The following is a 20,937-nucleotide window of genomic DNA, read 5'->3' on the forward strand; positions in this document are numbered from 1 at the left end:
ATACCAATTGCTACTAACTGAGGGAAACCTGACGGCACATCGGTATGTCACGGACATCTGCGTCTTCGTGTGTTACTTCTCATGCGACAATATCTTGGTGCCACGTTTCAGCAGGACAATACTCGTCGACGCGTGGAGCACATCTCTATGAACTGTCAGCGTTATGTTGAGGAAACTACCGTTGCCTGCAAGGTCCCCAGATCTGCCCCAACAGAACACACTTGGGACCAGCTCGGACGTGAACTTCTGCCTAGTGTCAGCGCCCAGGGTACCCAAGTCCAGTTACAACAGCTCGCCTCAGGAGAGGACACAACGGCTTTATGACATTTCTCCCAACCGTATCAGTGCCCGCACCCAGGCCACAGGGGGTGCAACGCCACACTGATAAGTGGACTCACAGCGCCAGTCTTGCTAAATTTGCCTCGGTATTGCAATCATTGAAACAACATCACAACCCCTCTCCAAACGTGAATTTTTGGTTTGTTTCCTCCTCCCCTCGTGGGTTCTTCACTTTTTCTGTCAGACAGTATATCACACGAACAGTAGTGGGCCTCTAATTTTTTCTTGATGGACAACCCCTCTCCTCCGTTCCCTCTCACACGAGCACAAAAATGCTGTCTCTGCTTGTATCTTTGCTAGAATAACGAACTGCTTACCGCCCGTCAAAGAGGTTCAAACTAACAGTGAGCGCAACTAGAAACGCGGACGAATGCCCGTAACTCTCCTCGGCATGGGGACTCATCGGGATACTAACGGTTGCTGGACAAGAAACGGTTCTCCTTGCAAGATCTGTCTTTTCTCTGAGTTTGTGGCACAGATCATTTGTGTTGAGAATTTAGAGCGTGTGGAAGCGGAAGCTCCAGCGAGTAATGTCGTTTTATCTGAGTGGTCGCCTGGAGCGAGAACTCACCCGTCACAGTACTGGAAGATGGTCTGATCATCCCTGCGCGACGACCCGTCGGCTGAGCTGCAGCTGAAACAGCAAACCGTCCCTTTGTGACAGCTACTTCCTCTCACTGGTAATCGTGCCTCCGAGACATTCATTATCCTACACTGTACATCTATAATAAGCTAGTTTCATCTCAACAAATCATTTCGTATCCACTCGCAAGAGGTACAAATACAAAAAAATACTGGTTCCTCAGACTTAATGAAAAAATTATATTTTTTACCCAGTGATTGCTGAAAGTTGATTCTTTTACACAGTTCAGTTCCATGCGTGGTATATGAACAAGTGAAACCCGTCACTATTTACAAAATCAAACTCAACGTGATCACGTAATTCTACTGCACTCAGAGGAGGCAATCTCCTCACATTCAAGAGATTACCACGGAGAATATTTATACAATCATGCGTTTTAGACAGGTACGTGTCGAGTAAAACTGTGAGGGACAGGAAAAACCCACCGTGGTTCAACAACAAAGTTAGGAAACTACTGCGAAAGCAAAGAGAGCTCCACTCTAAGTTTAAACGCAGCCAAAACCTATCAGACAAACAGAAGCTAAACGATGTCAAAGTTAGCGTAAGGAGGGCTATGCGTGAAGCGTTCAGTGAATTCGAAAGTAAAATTCCATGTACAGACTTGACAGAAAATCCTAGGAAGTTCTGGTCCTTCGTTAAATCAGTAAGTGGCTCGAAACAGCATATCCAGGCACTCCGGGATGATGATGGCATTGAAACAGAAGATGACACGCGTAAAGCTGAAATACTAAACACCTTTTCCCAAAGCTGTTTCACAGAGGAAGACCGCACTGCAGTTCCTTCTCTAAATCCTCGCACAAACGAAAAAATGGCTGACATCGAAATAAGTGTCCAAGGAACAGAAAAGCAACTGGAATCAACAGAAGAAAGTCCACTGGACCTGACGGGATACCAATTCGACTCTACACAGAGTACGCGAAAGAACTTGCCCCCTTCTAACAGCCGTGTACCGCAAGTCTCTAGAGGAACGGAAGGTTCCAAATGATTGGAAAAGAGCACAGGTAGTCCCAGTCTTCAAGAAGGGTCGTCGAGCTGATGCGCAAAACTATAGACCTATATCTCTGACGTCGATCTGTTGTAGAATTTTAGAACATGTTTTTTGCTCGCGTATCATGTCGTTTTTGGAAACCCAGAATCTACTCTGTAGGAATCAACATGGATTCCGGAAACAGCGATCGTGTGAGACCCAACTCGCCTTATTTGTTCATGAGACCCAGAAAATATTAGATACAGGCTCCCAGGTAGATGCTATTTTCCTTGACTTCCCGAAGGCGTTTCAGTTCCGCACTGTCGCCTGATAAAGTAAGAGCCTACGGAATATCAGACCAGCTGTGTAGCTGGATTGAAGAGTTTTTTGCAAACAGAACACAGCATGTTGCTATCAATGGAGAGACATCTACAGACGTTAAGGTAACCTCTGGCGTGCCACAGGGGAGTGTTATGGGACCATTGCTTTTCACAATATATATAAATGACCTAGTAGATAATGTCGGAAGTTCCATGCGGCTTTTCGCGGATGATGCTGTAGTATACAGAGAAGTTGCAGAATTAGAGAATTGTAGCGAAATGCAGGAAGATCTGCAGCGGATAGGCACTTGGTGCAGGGAGTGGTAACTGACCCTTAACATAGATAAATGTAATGTATTGCGAATACATAGAAAGAAGGATCCTTTATTGTATGATTATATAATAGCGGAACAAACACTGATAGCAGTTACTTCTGTAAATATCTGGGAGTATGCGTGCGGAAAGATTTGAAGTGGAATGATCACATAAAATTAATTGTTGGTAAGGCGGGTACCAGGTTGAGATTCATTGGGAGAGTCCTTAGAAAATGTAGTCCATCAACAAAGGAGGTGGCTTACAAAACACTCGTTCGACCTATACTTGAGTATTGCTCATCAGTGTGGGATCCGTACCAGATCAGGTTGACGGAGGAGATAGAGAAGATCCAAAGAAGAGCGGCGCGTTTCGTCACAGGGTTATTTGGTAACCGTGATAGCGTTACGGAGATGTTTAGCAAACTCAAGTGGCAGACTCTGCAAGAGAGGCGCTCTGCATCGCGGTGTAGCTTGCTCGCCAGGTTTCGAGAGGGTGCTTTTCTGGATGAGGTATCGAATATATTGCTTCCCACTACTTATACCTCCCGAGGAGATCACGAATATAAATTTAGAGAGATTCGAGCGCGTACGGAGGCTTTCAGACAGTCGTTCTTCCCGCGAACCATACGCGACTGGAACAGAAAACGGAGGTAATGACAGTGGCACACACCGTTGGGTGGCTTGCGGAGTATAAATGTAGATGTAGATGTAGAATCATAAAAATGGATGTACCTATGTATGTGTGAGTGTATGTATGTATGTATGTATCTTCCTCCCAAATCTCCTCTTAAACCACTGGATCGATTTCAACCAAACTTGGTACACGTATCACTTATTGTCTAAAAAGAACCGCTGTGGGGCAGGAACCACCTACGTACCACACGGGAAGGAGTGGAGGTGAAAAAGGAGTGTAGCCCACGACGTAAGCATACCCATACTTTAGTCATCTAGTATTTGAGGATGAGAGCGCGTAGAAACTTGTAACAAAATTAACACCTAATTTCCAATTTTTATGAAACTTTTTCTCGCTGACTACCCTCACAGAATAATGAAAGGAAAATAGTTTACGATTACTACATTTTCGCTGTTCATGCTGTAGAACTGCCATATGAAGCATTACGTTTTAATTTATTACTTCTTTACTACTAACTCTATTCGCAAAACATTTCGCAGACAGTAGACACACAGCACTAGAGGCACGTGCAAAGTTATATCACTGTACAGCACACAGTTCAGGGGATACGATGTCATAAACATTGAGCTGAGTGAAAATGAAACGGCTCGCCCAAATTCACTAGACGTACAGGTGAAATATGTACACAATACGCACGAACTTCGTTAAATATATGTAAAATACCTCTGACGTGAGCGTATGCGAGAAAAGTCGTGGATAAAAAAAAAGGAAGATTTCAATCAAATTCGGAACACATTTTGGTCACAATACGGAAAGAAATACTATAGCGGTAACGACCACCCTCCTATTGGGGTGAGCGTGATAACGTGGAGAGAGAAGGGAGAAAGGAGATGGACAGACTACAAGGGGGAACGAGGAAAAGACACAGACAAGAGGAGAAGGAGATGGACAGAGACGAGTGGAGGAAAAGATAGACGGAGATATGGGGGATTAGGAGATGGACAGGGAAAGGAAAGGAAAGGATATGAACAGGGAGAGGGGGGGGGGGAGGAGGAGACTTACAAAAGGCGGGTGGACGGGGATATGGAATCAGAGAGAAGACATGGGTGTATGGACAGAGAGAGGGACAGAAAGTGACTGACTAATAAAAGATTTGAGTAAATATGTACCCGGGCAACGCCGGGCACTCGGCTAGGTCGATATAAAACTAAAAGGAAATATTGTCTTCCATTCTGAGTACTCTTACGGCAGCTCTATTGTAAGTCAACGACTACGTTTATCATGTTTACAAGAGTTTTCCAGTTAGTACTTCAGTTTTCTTAATTCAGAATTGACTGTTGTGAACGGACATCAGTTTCGATCTACTCAGATGGCTATCGCTCCTACTATCTCAGCAAGTATGCTAAAGTGCTAAATGCACCGTTTGATAACTTCAAAAAAATGTTCAAATGTGAGTGAAATCTTATGGGCCTTAACTGCTAAGTTCATCAGTCCCTAAGCTTACACACTACTTAACCTAAATTATCCTAAGGACAAACACACACATCCATGCCCGAGGGAGGACTCGAACCTCCGCCGGGACTACCCGCACAGTCCATGACTGCAGCGCCCATAGACCGCTCGGCTAATCCCGCGCGGCATTGGTAACTTAAAACATCCATTAATAATTTGCCAACACTACAAAAGGTTTTTATTAAAACCGTCGTCGTTGTCCACAATGAAGGAGGAAGCGAAATGCAGCTTTATTATCGTTGTACAAAGGGCATTCAAAAAGTTTTGCACAGTCGTCTCTAACTTTTTTATTTTTTGCAGGAGGAAATTGAAATTTTTTGTGAACATACTTGGAACATTTAGCTATAAGTTGGTATATAAAAGTATTTTCTTTTATTTACAGGTGAGCCATAACGAACCGTGAAGTAGATGTCAGGTTGCAACAACTGTCGGTGATGGAGTTCTTCTTCAAGATCGGCTGTGATTCTGCCACATCGATCACAGGAAGTTGCTCCCTGTTTGTGGGGAGGACACAGTGGATGGCAGCAGTATCCAGCGGTGGTTGCAGAAGTTTAAAGAAGGTGATTTCTCTCTACTGGACAATCCACGATGAGGCAGACCATCGACGACAGTGAGTGATGTGAATAAGAAGACCATTGATCAAATCATCCAAAATGACAGATGTGTGACAACACGACAGCTTGCTGAAATGACTCGTTTGTCATTGGGTAGTGTGGCATCACTGGTACTGTCACTAGGGTACAGAAAAATCTGTGCACGTTGGGTGCCTAGATTATTGGCAAGAGAAATTAAAACGATGAGGAAGAATGTGTGCGAGGGTCTCATGAAGACCTTTACTGTAGAGTGGAAACAGTGTTTTGACGGCATCATTACCCAGGATGAAACATGGTTGTTTTTGTCCGAACCTGAGAGCAAAACCCAATCCACAGAGTGGGGTCACCCGGGTTCCCCTCGGAAGAAGAAACCAAGACTTTCACGAACAGCAGAAAGGTGATGGCCTCCTTCTTCTGGGATCAGTGTGGTGTCATTTTCATTGGCTTTTTCGAACCTGGCTCCACAATTATCCGGGACCGTTACTGTTTCTCATTGGACAAGTTGCGACGTACAATCAAGATCCACAGATCACAGCTTCAGTTTCAGCTCATCAGACTACACCATGGCAATGCCAAACCCCATACAGCCGTTATGATGCAGTAGAAAATCAGGAAAATGGGTTGGAAAATTTTTCCTCATCCTCCCTACCGTCCGGACTTGGCTCCGTCTGATTTTTACCTCTTTGGTCGTCTGAAGGCCTACCTGCGTGGTAAAACATTTGATGGTGATAAAGATCTTATTTCCTGTGTCAAGCGATGGTGTAAAAGTCAATTCCCAGAATTTTACCACAGCGCATTTACATCGTGGAGTGAACGTTAGGCCAGATGCGTCACAGCTGATGCAAGCTACACTGAGTAGGCTCAATGTATAGGTAAATGTTCCATGTATGTTGACAAAAAATTTTATTCTCCTCCTGCAAAAAATAAAAAAAATAAGAGACGACTGTACAAAACTTTTTGAATGCCCTGTGTATTGTTTTCGTTTAAGCTTTCAGATTCTTGTGCTGATTTTTTGCTCCTGATATTCATTTCACCTCACAATATAAGCACACCGAGCATTAAAGTAATCCCCCCCCCTCCTCCAGAAACATCATGCTAACACCAAGCAACACTATCTCTAGTTTTGGTAAACGCCTAAATTCCGTGTCGAAGGGTGTGGGAAAGTTCTTCCGATATACTGAACAATGCCCCCCCCCCCCCCCCCCCCCCATGACGCAGAAGCGTGGAATTTGGCTCAAAGGTTACTACAACCTTTCTCTGCAACTGTGCATCCTACCCCTTCTCTTGACGCCTTTGCATTGGAGGTCAGAACCGCGACGCCCAGCATTGAAGTCACAATTTTTTTGTCGGTAGTTGAGGGAAACATTTCAGACACACCGTCGCTCAAAATCGACACGAGGAAATCTCAGGAGGTGGCACAAAGAGCATCAATGAAACAACCGGTATCTTTGGGGCGATCACTTATACACATATTTCGCGGTCGAAAACTAAAGTTCGCATGATGTGTGCAACAGAACGACGTTCTTGACAATCTTCAACACTGCCGATATCCCCCAGATGGTTCAACCTTTATCGAATGACATCATTGGACTGTAACCCCACAGAACGTCATCTGACCCCTTTGGAATGCAGCGCAACGGTATTTTTTGCTCTGGTATATAAAAACCATTCGACTAAATGTGAACGTAATCCGAAGCAGCAAAAGCACTCCGTCTTCGGGCCACAAGTGGCCCATCGGGACCATCCGACCGCCGTGTCATCCTCATGTGAGGATGCGGATAGGAGGGTCGTGTGGTCAGCTCACCGCTCTCCCGGTCGTTATGATGGTTTTCTTTGACCGGAGCCGCTACTATTCGGTCGAGTAACGAAGCAGCAAAGGTATGCTGTTTCAGTCCACCTGTTTCGTGCCATATCGTGGCGTGATCACAATCCCCGTTCGGACACACTTTCAGTGCCACGCGTGCGATTTTGTTGAGCACTTTAAAAATGTACCTGTACAGAAGTAATCCTTGACCGATTCCTGAGCACCTGTGGGCAGGCCAACCCTTTGACACCCATTACATTCCTCATGCCCGCAAGCTGGCACCTGCCCAAAAGAGCCTAGGAATTGGTCAAGTGTTGTCCGTGTACAGGAACATTTTTCAGGTACTAATAATGAAGCGCGTGTGGCGCCGAGGATGTTGCCGAACTCGGTGGTTTTAGAGGGCCCCTTTGCCGTTTCATTCATGTATGTGTGTGTCGCATCCCCGCATCCCCCTCCTCCATTCCCATCCCTACTTCCCGCCGTGATCTTGACACAAAACAGTTTTGCTGCTTTGGACTACGTTCAAATTTTATCGAATGGATTTGAACGGTCCCTAGCGGTTCCGCCCTGCATACCAGAGCAAAAGTTGCCGTTGTGTTACAGTCCAACGGGGTCGGATCAGGTTCAGTGGGGTTGCAGCACCACGACGTCGTTAGAGAAGGGTTAAATCGTCCGAGAGGTTACCGGCAGTGTCAATGATTGTCAAGAACGTCGTTCTGTTGCACATGGCATTGTAAACTGTCGTTTTTGACCGCGAATGTTGGAAACACACTGACCCGGAAAAGTTTGAGACCCAGTCCAGCCAACACTCTTAACCTGTCGCATAAAATCATTTGATGTTCGGTTACTTACATCTGATTAAATGCGTGAAAGCCGGCCGAAGTGGCCGCGCGGTTCTGGCGCTGCCGTCTGGAACCGCGAGACCGCTACGGTCGCAGGTTCGAATCCTGCCTCGGGCATGGATGTGTGTGATGTCCTTAGGTTAGTTAGGTTTAACTAGTTCTAAGTTCTAGGGGACTAATGACCTCAGCAGTTGAGTCCCATAGTGCTCAGAGCCATTTGAGCCAAATGCGTGAAAACATAACTTGTTACAAGATGGAAATAATAGCTTCTCCGAAAATTATCTGTCTGCTTCGTGTTGTACAGCCACACGATATTTTTTTTCTTTTTATAGAATAAAGTGGCCAGTGAATAACACATAAGCGCTTGCTGTGATAATGTCTACTTTAGCTACTTTTCGTTTTGTGTACAAGACTTTTATTTCTGTCCCACCTACTCAATGTGACAAAAATAGCACTAACTAGGCAATAATAATTACAGTTTCAAAAGCCTCTTGACAGTAACAATTTTTTTTCAAAACAAATGGTGCCACCAGTTAAATGTTGTCGTCAAAGTAATGTGTCTCTTTACACTCGTGTCTGCTTTTCACGTACAGCACAGTTCGCAGGGCGCCAAGGAGGAGAGCCCAAGCCGAAACAGTCAACGCCCAGACTTATAATATTTAACTTTGTGGCTGGATGCTCTTGCAGACGCTTTGCCCTGTATGTTAACAGTATGGAAACCAGCCTAGTATTTGCATAAATGAGCGTGACAATCGCCTAAAACCACATTCAGGTTGAATCAACAGCAGTTACCCCGTCACACGGATTTGATCCGGGTGCCGGCTCACCTCCAAGTCTCGCAGTATAGCGCGATGGGCGTTACGCTATACGTGCAAGCCAGGACGTTTCCCACAAACAATTCGGAGAACGGTTGGCTGGTTTTGCTCATTTCATCCTTGAAATTTGACGTACACGAGTTAAAACACGAAACTGAGCTAATGCAATTGGCACAAAGGGAAAGTGTCGCACACAACGAGCAGAAACTCATCCCTTTCGTCTGTGTAGTCTAAAAAGTGTGTTAGTGCAAAAAAAGCGAAAATCATTAATACTGTTTAATATATTTTTGTAGATACGGAAATTTTTGTTGCTCGCTTCCCAGAAAAACCAGACAGAGATTTTTTGAACTGCATGCGGTTCCATTTGAGATATTTTACAACGATTTCGATATGTATTGAGTGAGGGACACATTCCTAATCTTTGACCTTATCGATTAAATACGTGCTAAACTTTGCCTATTCTGAAGTAGTGGGCATTTGACACTCCGAAAATGTCTTTATAATCTCAAAGCAAATTCTCCTCCGATGTTACAATCAACGTCTGATTGGAAAATCTACACTTCCATTTTGGTATCAAACAAAAACTGCACATTTCTTGCAGTTTGTCAATCTATTGAATATGCGATTCCGCAATGGCAACCTTCTTATTTCGCCAGATTTTTTTTTTTTTTTTTTTTTTTTTTTTTTTTTTTTTTTTTTTTTTTTGGTAATGTAATGATATTTACGTAGCTTGGAACGCTGATTACATGACGATGATAATGAATTAATAATTAGTTGATCTTACAGCCCAAAACAGCTATATTAAAATAGGACACAGCGTTTGCTCTAAATTTTGTAAACCTCTTCGGAACAGTAATATGCATTTGCAAGGACTAAAGAACAAGGCGCATGGTACTACGACGCATGATTCCCTAGTATAAGTTTACCGTTTATTCAGATGTTGTATAGCTTTCCCTGTATATGCAAACCAAAAACGATAAAAGAGATTTTCAGATAGTTAAGCGAGACAAAAATTTAAAATGTGATACGGTAGCAGGTACACGAAAACAGTAAGAACACAAAGGCTAGGTGGAAGGGATGAAAGTGGAAGCCACCTGATAGAATTTCCCACAGAGCATAATGTAATCATCGCCAGCACCTTGCTTAAGAATCACGAAAGAATAATATATATTTGGAACAGAGTTTTCGAAACCAGATTTTAAATTCTAAGGCATTTCCTGGTGCAGACGTAAACCTGACTGAAGACTGTCAAAAGCGTTCTGAAAAAGAAAATTTGTTCACACCGAATATAAATTCTAATGGTTGGATACTATCTTACAAAGGTATTTGTGTGGAGTGCAGTGTTGTATGTAAGTGAAACGTGGACGAAGAACAGTTCTGTCAAGAATACAATGGACGCTTTCAAAACGTGGTGATCAATAAGAATGCTGAAGATTAGATACGAGGATCGTGTGACTAAAGAAGAGGTACGGAATTAAATAGAGGAGGAAGAGGAAATTACGGCACAACTTTGACAACAATAGGGGTTAATTGACAGGACGTATTATGGGGCGTCAAAGAGTGAGGACAAAGGGGTTGGGTGATAGTATTCTGATAACAATCATCTGTTGAAATACTATCCTACTATTTTATCTATTAATGTAAGGAGTGAATTTACTCTTCCATGCACGCCTCCACAAAACATTTAAACCAAAACTGAAATCAGCTGAACACCAAATCTTTCAACCACTGTCTGACAACTACTGGATTCACTTTAAACCTTCTATAACTATCACTGGCTAGCCACACACACATACAGATATAAGGAGAACAAAAATAAACAAACATTAGTTTTCAGCATATAATTCTGCAGGTTGGCAACATGTACAGAAACAAATCAGACAGGAAGGGACATGTGGTGAACACACTGTAGTTACGACTTCAAATCACAGTTTTCGGTAAAACGTCTACTGCTAGTGACAGAAGAAAAGAGAGCAAACATGAGAATGTGATGATGTTCCATAATCTAAGTTTTAGTTCAACCTCCAGCATGTGACCAGGTGAGGGGAAACGTATATGTCCGCCAAAAACTCGATTCACTGTAAGCAATCAGTCATTCACGTAAAAACAGATGTGTACTGTTTTATAATCCGCAAGTATCACATATCAAAACAAAACTGAATCATTCTAGATTCCACCGAAGATGCCTTAAAGTAAAAGGCGAAACGCGTCTTGAATCAGTAAAGTACACTGGATAAAGAAAAAAAAGTTTGTTACTTACCAAAGGAAATAATCAATAGCTGTAGATATTTAGTAAATTACATCTTATGACATACCAACAAATTAGTTTCGGTTTAACTTCTCATTCAACATTCTATTAAATGCTGTTTAAAAAAAAATTTATCTATCCCTTCTGAAAAACTGTAGTTACTTTCATATCTCGGTAGATAAACAGATTTAGGATATTTATCATGCGATGAAATACATGACGTTTCACAAGTTATCGTTTGCAAAAAAATACGTTTCGATTTCTTGAACCGTTTACGAAATTTGCGGTTGATACAACCACATGGTTTACGACGAGCAGGACGAAGATTCGGTCGCGTCGCGAGCAACCCGCGCGCGCTCACGGCACAGCCCGTCCGCCGACATATCATTCAATATCTCGAGAACGGTGATAGCTATCGATCTGCTCTCAGCTTTAAAAACAATGTCGATATGTTGACTAAATTTCATACGCAATACTGTATTACCTAAAATGAACTGTACGCAAAGTCCACGCAATGCGTTTTTACCTCTGCACACTCATTAAAATTTCGTGTAAAGGTTTACGCAAATGCGATACGGCAAGTAACCACGACGAATAACGAAAAGAAATTCGGTCCTTTATCGAGAGAAGATATCAGGCTGTAACATGCCCTAGAATCAAATTTTTCTGCCGAATAGTTTCCTTGGAATCGGATGATAAGTATTTCATAGCTGCCGCCGCGTCCGCGCCAGCGGTTCGGCGAAAGTTCGTGTGGCCCGGGGTTCCGTACCTGACGTCACGCTCAGCGCGTTCTGTGATTGGCGGGGCGGACCTGGAGCGCGGCACGCGGCAGCGGAAGCGGTTCGACATGGTCAAACCGCGACGCAGAGCCCGCCGCCCCGTGCCGCTGACGCCGTTTCCATGGCAACCACGCCGCTGACGCGCGGCAGCCCTAGTGGGAACCGGCCTTACGGCGTTCAGCCTCAACTGGTTGCTTCCAAACACTTCTCCGACGATTGTTTGGTTGAAGGCATATGCGACACTCATCGATGAAGAGAACGTGACGCCAATCCTGAGTGGTCCATTCGGCATGTTGTTGGGCCCATCTGTACCGCGGACGACGGTTCAATCCCGCGTCCGGCCATCCTGATTTAGGTTTTCCGTGATTTCCCTAAATCGCTCCAGGCAAATGCCGGGATGGTTCCTTTCAAAGGGCACGGCCGACTTCCTTCCCCGTCCTTCCCTAATCCGATGAGACCGATGACCTCGCTGTCTGGTCTCCTTCCTCAAACCAACCAACCAACCATCTGTACCGCGCTGCATTGTGTCGTGGTTGCAACGATGGTTGTAGATCATGCAGCCTACTGCGCACAGTTTGAGTCGTAACATGACGTCCTGTGGCTGCACGAAAAGCATTAGTCAACATGGTGGCGTTGCTGTAAGGGTTCCTCCGAGCCATAATTCGTAGGTAGCGGTCATCCACTGCAGTAGTAGCCCTTGGGCGGCCTGAGCGAGGCATGTCATCGACAATTCCTGTCTCTCTGTATCTCCTTCATGTCCGAACAACATCGCTTTGGTTCACTCCGAGACGCCTGGACGCTTCCCTTGTTGAGAGCCCTTCGTGGCACAAAGTATACAGTCTGGTACCGCGCGACCGCTACGGTCGCAGGTTCGAATCCTGCCTCGGGCATGGATGTGTGTGATGTCCTTAGGTTAGTTAGGTTTAAGTAGTTCTAAGTTCCAGGGGACTGATGACCTCAGAAGTTAAGTCCCATAGTGATCAGACCCATTTGAACCTCTTTTTTTTTTCACAAAGTAACAACGCGGACGCGATCGAACCGTGGTATTGACCGTCTAGGCATAGTTAAACTACAGACAACACGAACCGTGTACCTCCTAGTGGAATGACTGGAACTGATGGGCTGACCCCCTCCGTCTAATAGGCGCTGCTCATGCCTGGTTGTTTACATCTTTGGGCGGGTTTAGTGACATCTCTGAACAGTCAAAGGGACTGTGTCTGTGACACAATATCCACACTCAACGCCTATCTTCAGGCGTTCTGGGGACCTGGGTGATGAAAAACTATTTTTGATGTGTGTATATCAGCGATTAAGCTCACGCAAACTTGTTGAGCTGCAATATGTACTTTACACTACCTGACTGTAGTTTCGCCATAGTAATATTGATTACAGCAGCGCTCGTACGTCACTGAATGCCGTAGTCAGAACTGTCTGAGATACGTGTGATCTTGGTTCATAAGTTTTAACGATGCAATGACGAAGGACGTAGCCAATCGCGAGGACACATAACTTACAATTTTTATGCCATTCAACAGTAAACTTGCATAAGCCTCTCATCAGTGAAAAGAAAGCATTAACTGACTGTGTTTTCGAGGATATACTTCCGTCTCTATATATCATCATCGATTTTATTTCAGTATTCTCTTGTGTCTGCAACAAAAATTGTTGCATATTTTTCATGAAGAGATCTATTGCACTTCCTTAAGAGAACAAAGCTCCAGAAAATAACGAAAATTTCGTTTCTGTATCTTTTGTATACTAAAATAACAGAGCCCTTCCTCATTAAAGTAACACATTTTATTGTGTTTAGCATTATACTAAGTATTTTAATTTATTGTCTAAAAATATGCTGACACAGGTTTGTCGCAACATTTACTCCAAAAAATTCATTTAAAACATTTTTGGAAGAATTTCCATAGTTAGCTAACAAGGTACTGCAAGCTAGTGTTCCTGTCTCCGACAGCAAGTCTCAAGAATAACATAATAAATTTGTTGTTACTTTGTGACTTGAATTTTTAGTTTAGTGCTAACATGACGCGATTCAGTAGTCGCGTTTGTAAAAAGATGAAACCTCCACGAAGCTGCATAAGTAAAATAATAATGACAGTTTCTAATGGGGACAACTTTACTAGCAGTAATCCAATGCATGGAAGTGCCTTGGGTTGAAGAACGAGAATTCTGGTCAAAATTACATTGTTCACACTCTCATCCTGAGTTTGTGTAGATCATGAAGAAATTTTTTAAATTCAATATCAGGCAGATCTGTGGATATTAACTTTATAACGTTCATGACACCTTTTTTAGACTGTGGCTACGTGTATGAACGTGTTGCGCTATCTACTGTTTTTGCACCAAGTTTTTGGTCCCGCCGGACATAGTTCATGCAAAGGTTCAATATCTGTAGACAGACAATATTACACTCAACGTTTTGAAACATATGATGCTACTGCCACATACAAAACAAGGCATATTACTTTCATGTGCTCTGAAAAAGACCATAGTTCAGTGTCATTCATAGACAACGGGATAAAGAAGAATGCTAAAAGGAAACAATGATTTCGAGGGGCATGCCAGATGAAGAGCGAAAGCTGCTAAAAGAACAGATGAAAAGTTGTTTAACGACACGGAAAATTCTTCCTGCGGTTTGTTGTTGTACATTCAACAGAGTTTCTCACAAATAAGATTTCTGCCATGTAAGAAACATTTTCAAGTAAACTGCTAACGATAAAGGCTCAAAATTTTCAAAGTGTGCGCAGCATATAAATTTACATTTTTATCATAGCCTTTTTGTAATATGTCAAAAATAAAAGTTCACTAGCAACAGAATTCGGTGAGAAGGTTGTTTTTTTTCAGTTATAAAAGAATAATTACCAATGCACAAAAACCCCTTGGTAAAAAGTGCCAGACACACCCAAAATGCTACTACAAAAATCTTCGTTCCACAGTGCATGCGGTGTAAGATAAAATGTTCTTTAAATGTAACATGGCAGGTATTGGAAGGTCCGCGTCCTCCTCAAAAAGGATTCCCTCTTTCATTTACTTTTGTCACTCTGAGCAACTACGACACTGTGAAACACGGGGCAGTTTTCCTTATAACGAGACGACCTATTTATCAAAGCTAACTGCAGCGTACGAAAATTATTTGAAGCTCCACGTAATTATTGGACCAGGGTAACTCATAAACTTGACAGTTGTGTTGCTAGATAAGAACACTCATTCCTCAGTTATTAAGACGTATTATTTTGAACATCTTGTTCGAAATGTGTGTTGGGTGCATAACATAGTGCTATGGCAATAAGTAATACATTTGTGGTGAACACCAGAATTGCGTTATACGCACAGTATGAGCATACTTTTGCATGAATTCGGTAATCCAAAGATAAAACTTGCGCAAGGGATTCCCCGCTGCGTGACTAGCGCCCAGAGCAATTGCAAGGTGCTCGCTTATCCGGAGAAGCAAGATAACGGGGCGCTCCGCGTAATATCGATGTCTGCGCTTATCACCTTAAAATCAGGGGGACTCACTCAGTTCTGTGATAACTCTCTTCGTTGCGCAAAGAACACCATTACGTCGTGGTAAGTTTTCTCGGCTTAAAAGGACTCTACACTGGAAAGAACGTGAGTCAGTCTTATGTCATAGTAATGCGTAAATCAACTACGCACCGATAACTGCTTCCGGTAAACTAGCAAGGCGATAAACTGCGCAACTGAAAAGGAATGATGGGCTGTTGGTGAAAAGAACAGGGAAGATCAGAGACGGAGGAAAAGGTATAGAAGAAATAGGTCGTGGGCTTTTTCTACGTACCCATCGCACCCTTCATCCTAAGTAGAACACAAAAAAACACACAAACACGGAAAACTCTACTCCAGAGTGCATGTGCAGCGGCTTGAGCATCGCGCGACTTCTCTCATTCAGAGTTGGTGTCGACGTTTGTCTAGTGCTTGTAACTGGCTATACGCTGAGCCGCTATCATGTTTTTGGTCTGGACTGTATTTATTCACTTATGTTGTACTCACCACAGTCTCGAAGACGTACGAGATTAAGAGCAGGTGTATGTGTGCTACAGCAAGAACAAAAGAGAGGAGGCTCGGTAGCGTTAGGTTTCTTTTTAAAAGACGATATACCAATGGCCTGGATTATGATCGAAACCTCACAGCAGTTGTTCATGAGATACAGCTACTCAACGCTGCCGTAGATGATTTATCCGTCGCCTAGGTTACGGCCAGTAACTGCTTAGTGCTTTTCGACAGAAATAGGCCGTATACAGACTCCGGCTTCGAACCCTCTTTTCTCTCTCCAACATCATCACCAGCGAAACAAGCACGGCACTACACGTATACAAGTCATTGACATATGAGAAACAAATGCACTTCAATAATTTCTTCTCTGCTGCGACCGCAGAAAAAAAGGAGGTCAATATATGACATTTTTACATAACTTGATTCCCAGTTAGCTGCAAAATACTTTATTTACCATTCTCTGGTTTTATTTCTTCACTACAAGCTGGTTTCGGCTAGTATGTCACCGTCACGTGTAGCTTTTGATGTTAAAATTAATAAAGCTTACTTACGTCTATGTATGCTTCATGCAAAGTTGTTTTTCTGTTTTACTTACGTCTAGATGGAGTGACTTTCATAACGCCTCTTGGAGGAGATATTTGCCTGATGACGTATGAATCACATGATTTCTTCCGTATAGAATATTATTTTTGACAGATAAAATGACAGTTATCGCTCCTATGATGTTTTATGTATCTCTGAAGGAAAGCATAAAAGTGACAGCAAAATCTAATTTTGTGCAACGCATCAAGAGCTTCGTGCAAAATTTTGGAGGAAGGGGGAACTCACAAACAAAATTCATTAACGATAATTAAACGAAAAAGATCCCTGAACGTCAGAGATGCGTTTCTCTTTGTAAACATAAAGCATCACAGGAGCGAGAACTGTCATTTTATCTGTCAAAAATAGTATTCTATACAGACGAAATTACGTGATTCATACAAATTGTCACAAGAGAGATATACGCTTCAAGATGCATTATGAACGTTACTTCACCAAGGTGCAAGTAAAATTATAAAACAGTTTTATGTGAAACACCCATAGACGTAAGTAAGCTTTAGTAATTGTGACATTAACAGGTACACATGACAATGGCGCAATAGCCGAAACAATATTTTAGTGAAGAAACACGTCCTGTATAAGCCAAATAAATTATTTTCCAGCTAACTCTGAAACAATTTATATAAAAACTGCACGTCATGTACAAAGTCACACTTCGCAAGGAAAGATCACCAGTGGGCGCGATTTTGGACGTTGAATCCCTCTGGGTTTCCACACCAAAAGCACTTATGAGATTTACATGTGCAATAAGAACATAGCAATGATAGTATATTCAGTCCTCATCTACAAAAGAAAGATTTTAGCTACGAGCCGAAAAGCTGCTCCTGAAGCAGTACCACTACACTGGTGTTTAAAATCGGGTGATCCACTGCACGGTACCGTACCGGTACCGGTACCGTACCTGTTGTATATTACACGACTATAAGCAGCTTACAGCCAATCGTGCGAAATGTAATATAGCAAATATTTGTTAATCAAGCAATAACCGAGATGGAACCATGGCACTGTTCATTGTCAAGTTCACGGCTGTGGTACCCCACATGAAAAAAAAAAAAAAGATAATGATAAGTCTAATTCCTTGGTTGAACCAATTGCCTATTAACTAGGAGACTGCCCTCCACGGATATGATTTACACAATTTCTCACTTTAATACCTGCAGATTCAAGGTTGCTTGTCCATTTCTGTTGTAGTACACAGAGCAATAATTTAACACTGTGCCCTTCTTTTCTATTCAGACTCTCGAATGTAGATCAAGATAGGACTGACATTCTGGTAAAACCAGTCTGAATGATTAATGACTGCAACCTCGCTAGCAACAGTCACGTAAAAAGTGATAGACTGAGGTTAAGATAAGAAACATATAAATTCCGTTTCTGAAACTCAGAGCTCGAGCAGTCCGTCCTCATTCGTATACAGTAGAGAGAAACCATTATAAAAATAACCAAGTAAAATTTAAAATATAATAATTTCTTACACTTTTCGTAGCACAATACTTCATAGAAGAACTGAAGAGGAGGTACAGAGCCTCGAAACGGGTTGTATGGAATTAACATATCATGTTGTGATTGCGTAAGGCAGTAGAAGAAAATTAACAAACTGTACACAGTAACCAATCAGACAGTAAAAGATCTCTGCTCTCAGTACAACGAATACGCTTAAGCGGAAACGTGTTACGCAAAAGGTTAGGCCGGCCAACTGAATGAGGCACGCGAAAGTTGAGAGAGTAATGGCAGCTTCAGATACTTTTATACTGGAATATAATAATCGTCTGTTGAAATCAAATTTTTGTAGTTTCAGCAAACTTAAGTCAGGGAGGAAATATTTGTAGTTAAAAGAATGTTACTATGCACAGAACACAGCACGCGTCTCTCGGGTTGCGGGGAGGGGATGTTACGTGAAATAAGTGGTTAGCTGCTACGATTGCGACATCAGCTACATAACGCAGAAGCCAGATTTCGATAGTAGACTGAGTAAGGAATTTTTGCCGTCTAGCCGGGCACGTGGCCACAAAGTAATCCGCTGTGCGGACAGTGGCCTATGTTAATAAAGGATGGAACACGTGAGGAGGCGCGGTTGCGTGGGCGGGCCGCTGAGCCCCGCAGGCAAGGGCAGAGTGGGCCGGGGGCGGCAGAGATAAAGGTCAAGGCCGCGGCTGCAATCGGCGCGTCGCCAGGTCGATGTGGGCGGCGGTGCGTGCGCAAGCGGCGTGGGCCGCGCGAGTATTGATCGCGGGCAGCCAGCTTCACGTTGCGCCGGCCACGTGTTGAGCGCGTACCGCGCACCTGCGTCCGCGCCGCCCACAAGCGTGCGCCACACGAGACCGCCGGCCGTGACGTCGCGCCGTTACGTGACGTCACTCAGCGCAGGCCGCGGGACGGAATTAGACACGACTTTTTCCGTAAATGGTACTTTACTCCGCAGTACCCCCGTAACACCAATGCCAGACACGTTGACCTAAGCGACTGCGGCTGGCGATTCCTATTTTCAGAATAGCGGCAATGCAAGCACGGATCCGAGGTAGAAGGGGCGGGGGATGTATCACGACACCCCCCCCCAAAAAGAGTGCATTTTAGTAACAGTGTTTACATATGTTAATTTCCAAATTTCTCAACCAGCTTACGCAGAATAAAGAAAAAAAATTTAATGTGCGTATGACATATTTGACCTCGAGTCCCTTTCTGGGCAGTTCGGCTTGCACGTCGAGGACGAAGAAATGATGAGAATAACAAACACACCCAGTTCCGAGCGGAGAACACCCGGCCGGAGATCGAGCCCAGGGCTCCTTGATGGAGAGTCAGCAACGCTAACCCCAAAACCGCGAGGACAGTAATATGAAGAGTGAACGTCTCGCCGGCCGCGGTGGTCGTGCGGTTCTAGGCGCTGCAGTCCGGAACCGCGGGACTGCTACGGTCGCAGGTTCGAATCCTGCCTCGGGCATGGATGTGTGTGATGTCCTTAGGTTAGTTAGGTTTAATTAGTTCTAAGTTCTAGGGGACTGATGACCTAAGATGTTAAGTCCCATAGTGCTCAGAACCATTTGAAGTAAACGTCTCAAGAATGGCAAGGGACTGTAGAACATTACAAGCTATGTTTAACGCAGGACTTATTTCAGTCAGTTCCTCATCTGGAAGGGCTTGACTGCAAAGAATCTTCTAAGCACTCACTGTCTGACAATACCTGCTGACATCAGCAGATTCGCAGAATCTGTCAAACCACTGGTAATATAGTAAACCTATGCAGAAAGGGAAAGACAACCTCCACCAAAGAATAACAGCAAGACTGACTTCTCGCGTGAAGCCGGAAATGGCTCCGTCTTCTCATTTACACGTTCGCATAGCCGTAGTCTGAAGATCTGTTTCCACAATCGTAGTGCTAAGTGAAATACCGATATGTTGAATACGTACTTCGATTTTACATTGTACAAATTCTGATTGTCATTTTGTTGCTATTACAGCACTTAAATAAACTGATTTACTATTTCTCAAATTTTTCGACTAAAGCTTTTCAAATGCTGTATTTCTCTTATACACCAAACACTGATGTAAAAATATTACTATCATCGTTACTAGTGTATTAATACATTTGACATATCTTATTGTTATTTTTATTGTATTTATTTAGCCGCTAGCTGCCTAGACATTTTGCCAGTTGCACTGTTGCTTAATACGGTACATCACAGTTACATAATCTGTTACGTTAATAGGGGATTATCGCTACACCTCACCATTTTTAATTATCGCTACAAATAACATAACAACTGGTAATCATTTTTCACTGGAATAAATTTTGTAGGGTTCGTCATTGGAATTAAGAGTAAATAGCTTATCGGGGAACAGATGAGCACTGTACACAAATACAAATTATTACATGACTAAATGACTTTTAGTATTTCTTCTGCTGCTAACAGTTGCTGATAACAGTTGTCACACATGCAGAACATTAAAAAAAGCGTTGATGGTACGGATACGCACCTGAGCCAGATTGTGTCGCCAGGAGACCTTGTTTCACAATTTTGTAATCAAAGCACAGGGTAGATCATGTACTTTCATTACCATGGCCGGCTTCGGGTAGAATCATAGTTATCACAGGCATCACCATGTAGTGCGGGGCGGCAAAATATCTGACGACGGTCTAATTCAGCCGAAACAAATTCTAGCAATAAAAGTAGTGATCTACGCTCTGCATGTTCATTTCCAAATGACTGTGTGATATCTCGAAGACTGGCCTCTCAGTCTCGGTCAGGTTCTGTGAGACATGATCTTGTGCTCTAACCAGATTAATTGTAAGTGGTTTGTATCAGTCAAGCTCGGGTCACGTAACAAATCAATCACTCGTTGTCGCTTAGCCAGACCACTTCTTTCTTTGAAACCTTAATCTGCATGAGCATATTATCACTTCCTAATGAAATGGTAGCGCGCAAACAGCTTTAAAATATCGTGCTAATTTCTTTTGACTATGAAAGAGAGATTCAGATTTGACTGCCGGAAGGTGTCGATAGAGTGAGTC

The 20,937-nt window shown here is 43.2% G+C and overlaps 1 protein-coding gene across 3 annotated transcripts in view; it reads right to left on the reverse strand.

The window, feature by feature from the left end:
- The window catches only part of LOC124606932 (transcription factor cwo), a 164,034-nt gene that overhangs the window by 85,683 nt on the left and 57,414 nt on the right, over positions 1–20,937 (reverse strand). Inside the window, exon 2 of one of the 3 annotated variants that reach the window (XM_047139058.1) lies at positions 911–967. The exons of 1 other annotated variant lie outside the window; for it this stretch is intronic. In XM_047139058.1, the coding sequence (XP_046995014.1) occupies positions 911–967 (57 nt within the window). Of the gene's footprint in view, positions 1–910; positions 974–20,937 lie in introns of all 3 variants that reach the window. One more of the 3 variants, XM_047139050.1, reaches the window with a different exon arrangement.

The sequence above is a fragment of the Schistocerca americana genome, chromosome 1, assembly GCF_021461395.2.
Source record: "Schistocerca americana isolate TAMUIC-IGC-003095 chromosome 1, iqSchAmer2.1, whole genome shotgun sequence".
Classification (NCBI taxonomy): domain Eukaryota; kingdom Metazoa; phylum Arthropoda; class Insecta; order Orthoptera; family Acrididae; genus Schistocerca; species Schistocerca americana.